We start from the raw sequence: 9,167 nt of genomic DNA, 5'->3' as shown, positions 1-9,167 counted from the left end.
GGGGTTGTACCCTTTCCTTTCCTTCCAGAAGTAGGGTATCATGGTAATGGGATCTGTGATGGAGTTGCTTCTGCCAATTGCCCAGATGGGGGGCTTGGGCCTCAGTGCTCCTAGAAACTGTGACCCCTGCGGGGATCCCCCTATTTGATGTAAGTCATAGGAATCCCTGCTGTTGGGTTGACCCTGGTGTCGTTTCTGGAAGGCAGCCTGGAAATAAATGCTTACCCAATGCCTATGCCAAACCACTTTATCTGTAGTCAATAAATTTGTGGCTTGATTTGATCCCATTCATCTGTGTGGTCTCCTTTATTGGTAGCTCACCTGAGTGGAGGAGGGGAGGAAGTATGTGACCTGGGCCTGCAATTTGATTTGTTCTGTTTTTTACTTGCTGCTGAAAGAAAGGGTTTCATATATTTATAAAATATATACATTAGATAAGATTACAAATTTTGTGATAGTTAACAACACTGTTAGGGCTTCCTTTGAAATCTCTTGGGTAGTTAGTCTGAAGAGGAAACAATTCAAATTTACTAAAGATTTTGAATTAGGCAGATTCTAATCTGTAATGTCCAATAAAATCTTTATTCAGAAGGCTTAATTCAGAAGGGAGGGGAGGAAAGGATAGGAAGCCTTCCCATTTTGAATGTATTCATCTGAGGTAAATGTTCTTCAAAGAGATGCACAAAACTGATTTGGAAACTAAGCTCAAAGATTTCCCAAGAGTCTAATTAGGATATGAGTATTTGCTGCTTTCCCATTCTTCTTAAGAAATCGTGACTCAAATAAGGAACTTTGAACATCCAGGAGCAAGTGAACCTTTCTCATTGTAGCTGATCCATGAGCATGACTGAAGTAGCTTCATCTCAATATTTAAAGCAACTGATTTTGAAGGCCAGAAGTTAACCTTCAAAGATCTAGCAACTTGGAATTCAGGTGAGCAATACTTTCCCATGCTCTTCAGCAATGGCAGAAGAGACAGCTACCATTTTCTGATAATCTTTGCAATTTTATTTTGTATTTATTAATATTTTAAATTTTATTTTGTATTCATCAATTACTCCCTGGTTTATTATTTGTTTTGACAGGTCTAGAAAGCATGTCAGAAAGCTGTCAATTATTTTATTTTATTTTTATTTTTTGAATGAGAACAACATGTCCTACAGCATGATCCTAACCATGCTTACTCAGAAGAAATCCTGTTGGATTCAATGGGGCTCACTCCCAGACAAATAGAATTGCTGCCTTTGTTGTTCATAGATCTCTTTGCAACTTGCAGGAGATAGAAAAGGGTGGAGACCCTACATGTATCCACTGAGCAACAATATATTGATGCTTTGTTAGGAAAATATACTGCACATTCTTTAGCATCTCTCTCTCTCTCTCTCTCTCTCTCTCTCTCTCTCTCTCTCTCAGGTGTCCAGTAGCACCTTAGAGACCAACTAAGTTTGTTCTTGGTATAAGCTTTCGTGTGCATGCACACTTCTTCAGAATGAAAACTTATACCAAGAACAAACTTAGTTGGTCTCTAATGTGCTACTGGACAGTTTTTTAATGTTTTTTATATATTTTGACTGCATCAGACCAACACGGCTACTTACTTGATTCTTTAGCATAACATTTGGAAATCTAAAAAAAAAATCCATTCCCTTGATTGATTGACAATGCAATTCAAGAAGATGGAATGTTTTTTTTTCCTCCTCCTTTTATTTTTGGAGACCAAACTAGAATATTTTACTAACCCCATATGTTCTCAATAAACAATTTATATAAAATTTGAACAGATTGTGACCAGTGAGCACAAACTGCTAAAATTAAATGTGTTTAAAGCTACTTAAATCAATTATCTATTGTGATTCTTGCCCATTCTCCTCTGAAAACCTGATCCTGAGAATTGGGGCACCCTCTGAAGCAGCATGGAAACCAAAGGGGCAACAGGGAGATAAGGACATCAGTGAAAATCATGCCCCATCCTCGAGAGGCCTTCACTAGATCAAGGACTTTTCCATGAATGGAAAGACTCCTCTTCATAGAATGGAACCAATTGATACAGCCTACACACAACTGAAGAGCTTAAAGCTTAGGTGGACGTTACTGAAACTGTGTATGAAAAAAAACTAATAGTAATTGCATTAATTGTTATCTTCCCACTCCACTAGATGAAAACTATGCAAAGACTAGAATGGGTGAATCAAACCATCATCACAGAATTCATTCTGCTTGGATTTGGAGAAGTCCGGGACTTCCAGATTCTTCTCTTTGTTGTGTTTCTAACAGTCTACATCATGACCATGGCTGGGAACCTGATCATACTTGCACTAGTTGTGACAGATCAGCACCTCCACACACCAATGTACCTTTTCCTGGGCAATTTGTCTTGCTTGGAGACCTGCTACAGCTCAACCATCCTTCCCAGAATGCTGGCCAGTTTCTTAACTGAGAACCAAAGTGTTTCTGTCTGGGGCTGCATTGTGCAATTTTGGGCTTTTGGGTTTTTAGCTGCAACAGAGTGCTATCTCCTGGCAGCAATGTCTTATGATCGCTATGTGGCCATATGTCGACCCCTGCATTACTCAGTCCTGATGAATTTCAAGCTTTGCCTCCAGCTGATAGCTGGGTCTTGGTTCGGAGGTTTTGTGATTAATTCAATCTTGTTAATTTTTATGGCACAGTTAACCTTCTGTGGCCACAATGTCATTGAGCATTTCTTTTGTGATTTCATTCCCATGACAAAACTGACCTGCAGTGATGCTCACCAAGTAGAGCTTTTGTCAGCTGTCCTGTCCTCACTCTGCACCTTGCCACCATTCATTTTAACAATAACATCATATGTGTACATCATCACTGCCATTCTTGGAATCCCATCTACTACAGGGAGGCAAAAGGCCTTCTCTACCTGCTCTTCTCACCTCATTGTGGTGACTATTTTCTATGGCACCCTCATCATTGTGTATCTTTTGCCAGACACAACCGAATTGAGAGAGCTGAATAAAGGTTTCTCTGTATTTTACACCATCTTGACACCTCTGGTCAATCCTTATATATACAGCCTGAGGAACAAAGAGGTGAAGATGGCCCTGGGGAGAGCTATCAGAAAGTGGACAAATTACTTCACATTGTAGGCTTATTCAAGCTTTGCTGCTGTGGGGAAGCGACATAGGTACAACAGTACTGCAAGCCCACACCTTTACCCCACCTCCATGGCATTTTTCTGGTAGCTCCCATGTTTAGTTGCTACTTCTGAAGTGGGGACATTACTGTACACATGGAGGCTCCTTGTGTAGGGCACATGGTTTGTTGTAATGTGGGTTTTGCATTCACAGATGTGGGAAACACAAAATATCTACCGTAAGTGTCTCCTGTTAAAATGGTGTAATAGGGTTAAGATGCAGATGTTCAATAGCATTAAGATGAAATGTTGTGAGAGACATATGGAACTTTTAAATGAAGTAGTGATTCAGGATGACTCAAAATTCACATCCAGCAGATGGCAGCAGATTTTACCAGCAATCTTGTTCCTATGGTTTGACAGCACATAACAAAATGAGCAAGGAGTCAAAATCCCCACTCTATACTTGTGTGGTCTTGTGTTTTCATCAGGTTGTCTCTATTAAGTGGATTCTATTTTGAAACTTGCTGTAGTTGGATGATTTATTTTGTATTCATCTTTTGCAATTACTTAGGGTTGGTTTTTTGGGGGCAAAATTGCAAAAGAATGCAGTTTTTAAGCTATTTTCAAGGGAAATTGGCAAAAACGGTGTATGGCTATTACTGCAGTATTTTGCCTAAAGCTACTAGGAAACTGAGCTAAAACTAATCGGTGTCCAACCAAAAACTGTGTGTGTGCAACAAAGAACTCGCTTTGGTGAACTCGCTTTGGTGAATTTGGTGAGCTCCACAGAACTATTCACCCTATTTTTAAAGAATTGGATGTGGGGGACATTGTCAGGGTGCTGTCGGCAGCTGCAGCCGATTCCCAGGAAGGTAGTGTTCTGTTTATTAATACAATTTACAGAGATGAACTGAAGATGCACCATAATGCCTAACATTGCCCCGAGTGAAGCTCCACCCCTTCTCCGTTACTCCCCTATTCATCCCTATTCATCTGACTACTCCTCCTGCCTCCGATGGTGGCTGGTATGTGACAGTTGCCTCTGAGCCCTCTGTTCTCTGTTCTCGGTGAATGCCTGGTTTGGGGGCAGGGTATGGGTTCTGGGATACTCTCCAGCAACAGCACCTCATTCAACTGCTGCTCAGGCTCTGCCTGTTGAATACTATCCACTTCCTCCTCCTCTCCCATTATTTCCCAACTTTTGCCCTCATCTCTCTCTGAGGTATGCCCTGTGCCAAACCACTCCTGGAGGTCTATGCTATCTGCCCCTTCCTCCTCTCTAGGCAACACCTGGGGCAGCATTTTCCCTCATCTACCCAGTCCCTGACAGGGGTGAAAATTCCCAAAGGATCCAGGCTCAAACTAGGCTGCAGCAGCATAACAACTGGTGGTGTATTTTTGAAGAAAGCTACATCGTGGAGCTCCTCATTCTACCTACAATTCTCTGGGAAAAGCACAACTTCCAGCCAGAAGCCTCTTCAGAATGACATTATATGTGATGAAGCATCATTTCCAGAGCATTGTCCATATATTATTATTATTATTATTATTATTATTATTATTATTATTATTATTATTCACTAATCAATCTTTTTGTTTGGTTCCCCCCCCCCAAAAAAGTGACCAAAAGTTACTTACATAATGAAACAAAGGTTAAAGCAAAGTATTGTTGCACTCTACCCCAATCTCCAAATGGTGCAAGATTCCAGGGGTTCCAGGCACTTACCAAGGGTCCATGTTTCCTTTGGAAATTAGGCACAGAAGAGACTGGTGTATCTTTATGGTATATGGTTTATTTACATATATAACACCACCATTTCTTCAGCCACTGGCTGCTCCTCCAGCATGTTCAGACATATGGTACGTCCAATTGCTCCTGCTGCACCCCTTCTTCCACAGCAGGCTCCCAGAGAGTGGATAAATCAGTCAGTTGCAGCTTCTCAACCCCAGTAAGCTCACCCTTCTGAGGCACTTTACTCTTTGCATCTACACTCTGGACCTCTTCAGCTTGCTGCTTTGCTTCTGACCCAGATCACTACAAAACTCTACTTTAAACTCTGGCTTTATCTGTTGAGGGAGGGCCCCCCACCCATTTCCCATCTCACACCAAGGCCCTTAATCCTTTGTCCTCCTAATGGCACATCACCCAAGTGATCAGCTCATCAATAAGCTAGCCTGGCTTATATTTTAACACTTGCTGGATCCAGGGGTTAGAAGGGTATTCACTCCCTACTCATAACAGTATTAAAAACCAGAATGAAATAAAAACCTAGCAATCTAACTCAATCAAGCTGCTATTGATAAACAAAAACAGGCAAATCATACATTAATATCCTCCAGATTAAGGGCCAAAACCTTGGGTAAAATAGAAATGTATAGACCTGACAACTAAAAATAGATAATTGTGGTACCACAGGTGGCCACTGGGGGGAGCATTCCAAAAGCAGGGAGCCACCACTAAAAAGTCTCTTCTCATTTTTGTCACCTTCCACAACTCCCTCAGAGAAGGCATGTAGAGAAGAGCCATGTGATTTCACTTTTTAAAGCCTGAATTTAGTTGTGGGTTTTATGGGCTTTTCAGAAAGTGCAGGCAACAGAGGAAGCCAAAAGAGTGCAGATTACCAGAGAAATGATCTGTAGAAGAAAATTCACAAACCCTCAGCCACCTCAAAAGTATGTGTAACATAAAACCTTCAACCCACTCTTGAGAATTTCACTGACATTTTTTCTCTCCCCTTCGACAATTTCTGAGTGCAATTTATTTTCTTATGGAGAATGGGTAGGGGGAAAACACACAAGATATTTTTCACACAGCACTAGGTTTTTTTTAATGAATTGCACTGGGGGTACATATTCCTTAAAGGGTAAAACAGATTTGTTGGAACTAGAAGCAGCAGTACTGCCTCAAGAGTTCAATTAGGACAAAAAATATTTATTTTCTTCTTAAACAGTAGATTCGAAACACAGACCAGGAACAATGGGAATGATGACGGCCAAAGCTGAGAAGACAATCAAGTCCTTCTGCAATAACAACATAGATTCAACTGCTATGCAAGTACAAGTCCCAAGCTTTAGATTTTCTGACTAAGGAATGCAGATAATTTCTATTGCTGTTATTTCAGGTGAGCATCATAATTCACCATACTGTGACAGTGCTGAAATATCTAAATAGATCATATTCAACATGCCTCTGTAATGAACTGAAAACTCTGGCCTGACCTTCTTCCACACCCACCCCACATTAATTTACAGAACTGGAATGAGAAACTAGGACTCCATAGAGAAAACTATATGATCTATCCCAGAGCCATATGATCTATTCACCAGAATTGCAATATAAACATCATTGCATGTCTTTTATTTTATTTGCCTCTAGAAAAAACCATGGTAGAATCAGAGTGGGTGAATCGAACCATGACAACTGAATTCATCCTCCTTGGATTTGGGGACCTCCAGCACCTCCAAATTCTTCTTTTCCTTCTCTTTCTAATCATCTACGCTTTGACTATGACTGGGAACATCCTTATCATTGTCCTAATTGTGACCGATCAGCGCCTTCATACTCCCATGTACTTCTTTCTGGGGAATTTGTCTTCTTTGGAGACCTGCTATACCTCAACAATCCTGCCCAGAATGCTGAATAGTTTATTGACTGGGAAAAGGATAGTCCCTGTCCATGGCTGTCTTATGCAACTGTGGCTTGCAGCGTCCTTAGCAGCATCCGAATGCTACCTTCTTTCAGCGATGTCTTACGATCGCTATGCTGCAATATGTAGGCCCCTGCATTACACAAGAATAATGAACAACAAGGTTTGCCTTCAACTGGTAGCTGCGTCTTGGCTGTGTGGTTTCATAGAAAACACTATATTGATCGTTTTCATATCTGAGCTAACATTCTGTGGCCCCAGTGAAATAGAACATTTCTTTTGTGATTTCCTCCCTATCATTCAACTGTCCTGCACCGACACCTACAAGGTTCAACTTGCACTGACCATCATGGCATCCTTTTGCACACTTCCATCATTTATCTTAACCATTGCATCATATGTTTACATCATTAATGCCATTTTGAGAATTCCCTCAGCCACTGGTAGGCAGAAGGCTTTTTCCACCTGTTCTTCTCATCTTGTTGTCGTGTCCATTTTCTATGGAACAATCATTATTGTCTATGTGCTACCAAAAACAAAAATACTAAAGGAGCTGAATAAGGTTTTTTCTGTTTTCTACACTGTCCTGACACCTCTGGTCAATCCCCTTATATACAGTCTGAGGAACAAAGAAGTGAAGGAAGCTTGGAAGAGGGTTGTCAGCAAATGTAAAAGTAATGCAGTGATGTGAGTGTGCTGAAGCCCAACTTTGTTGAGATTTGCATATCATTTGACTTTCAACTACTAGTAATCATTGCAAACAAGTACTGAGTATATCTTTATTTCAGGAGTACACGGAATGAAGCAGGACCTTTTCGTTATTTCCACGTAACAATGGCAATGCCAACTGTCCTTTATTGACATATTTCCTGGATTCTACATTCTAACTGCACCCAAACTTATTAATTGTGGAAATTTACACTATTGAATTTGCTGGGTCGTGGCTACTTAAAGAGTGCCTTCAATGTATGCTGTGGATTTGGTCTGAGGACACTGACAGACAAAATATATTTGTTGTGATTATTATTCTGTGATATCTTCTGCCTGCAGATGAACCAAATTTATTAATTCACATTTTCATGACTGATCCATGTTGAGGAATGAAATGAACCGCCCAGTTTTGTCTAAGGTTTAGAATAGCTGTGTTGTCTTCATTAGAGAAAAAGAAATAACTTTGAATAATGAAAAGTTAATTTCATTTAAATGGGTAATGTGTTATGGTTTGCTGTATAAAGTAGAGGTATGGTTATGGAAATGGTATAGTGTCCTCCCCCACCCCACCCTCAAGTCAGATTACCAGTTCAGTGGTGAGGTTTTACTCCTACTCTGTGTAGGCTTACAAATATCACCATTAGAATCACTCTAAGCAAGAAAGCATGGATGCATACAAGGAAAATACAGATGTGTGTAGCCATGCAGATGACAATAACAAACCACTGGGCAGTTCTAAACTAACCTTTTAAAAGCTCTGCAATGAACAAGGTCGCAGCTCCTCTCCTCTCCAGCATATATTCATGCTATTTGAAAGGCTTACGGGTATAATTCTGAAGAGATCAACAACTGACATAGCTCCTAAGCACTTGCTGTGGTAGCTGGAGCTGATGGGAGCTGGAGTCAAACAACATCTGTAGATCCACAGGCTATCCATTCCTGCACTATGTTCAAAGACATGTTAAGCTTCCATTCCCCCACTGAGCTTTTTGCAAGGGCAGTACCAAGCAGAATAGCCTCTCCTCTCTCTCGGATGTAATTCTACCTATCATGGTATGTATTGCTGTGAAAAGTTCTCTGAACTCTCTGCTTGTGGAAACCAATGTGATAGAGCTGTCTAGTCCCCTTAATGTTCCCAGCACGACCTTTCTGTGTACCTGCTTAGTCAGTGTCTCCAGACTTCATGCATGTGTACGCATGCACACCTCTCTGTCTCTCTGTGTGTGATCACCCCTGCAAAGGCTGCAAAGCTGCACAACCCTGCAGAGCAATACACACGCATGAGCCCTAGCTGTTTCCCTATGAAAAATTTCACCGTATGCCACTGCTGTTAGAGAACACTCTATTTATAAAATAGGCACAAAAAAAGTATATCAGAGAAAATTGCAGAACCGCCTCCAGGTACACCAAACATGTTGTCAGAGGAGATAACATCTTCTGTTGTGACATAGCTAATAAAGTCCAGGCACAGACAGGCTGCCTTTCTGTCTGGCATAAAACCATTCCAAGCATTCTTGGAAGCGTAAACAACTTTTCAAAAGGAGACAGAATACCCAATAATAGTGAAGTTGTAGGGGAAGCACAAATCACAATCTCTTTTCTGTTAAGAATAAAAAGAGAGAGGCTAGTTTCATCCTGTCCTGGCTCCAAGAAACAGGAAAGTGAAAGTCATTGTGAGACTATTCTTGACTTGATTCTTC

At 40.8% G+C, this 9,167-nt stretch overlaps 2 protein-coding genes across 2 annotated transcripts; both read left to right on the top strand.

Annotated features, from left to right (window-relative positions):
* The first annotated feature begins 2,165 nt into the window (after positions 1-2,165).
* Positions 2,166-3,119, top strand: LOC117057906 (olfactory receptor 11A1-like). The gene has a single exon (XM_033168747.1). The coding sequence runs from the start codon at positions 2,166-2,168 to the stop codon at positions 3,117-3,119; it is 954 nt and encodes a 317-aa protein (XP_033024638.1).
* Positions 3,120-6,493: 3,374 nt separating this feature from the next.
* Positions 6,494-7,447, top strand: LOC117057905 (olfactory receptor 10C1-like). The gene has a single exon (XM_033168746.1). It carries the CDS (start codon positions 6,494-6,496, stop codon positions 7,445-7,447), a length of 954 nt encoding a protein of 317 aa, XP_033024637.1.
* The last annotated feature ends 1,720 nt before the right edge of the window (positions 7,448-9,167 follow it).

Source organism: Lacerta agilis, chromosome 14 (genome assembly GCF_009819535.1).
Source record: "Lacerta agilis isolate rLacAgi1 chromosome 14, rLacAgi1.pri, whole genome shotgun sequence".
Taxonomy (NCBI): domain Eukaryota; kingdom Metazoa; phylum Chordata; class Lepidosauria; order Squamata; family Lacertidae; genus Lacerta; species Lacerta agilis.
The sequence above is the reverse complement of the archived record's forward strand: the minus strand, read 5'-3'. Positions and strand labels throughout refer to the sequence as shown.

Bases quoted from the DNA above. Each gene is read 5' to 3' on its own strand.
- LOC117057905 (XM_033168746.1), top strand. From the start codon at position 6,494: ATGGTAGAATCAGAGTGGGTGAATCGAACCATGACAACTGAATTCATC.
- LOC117057906 (XM_033168747.1), top strand. From the start codon at position 2,166: ATGCAAAGACTAGAATGGGTGAATCAAACCATCATCACAGAATTCATT.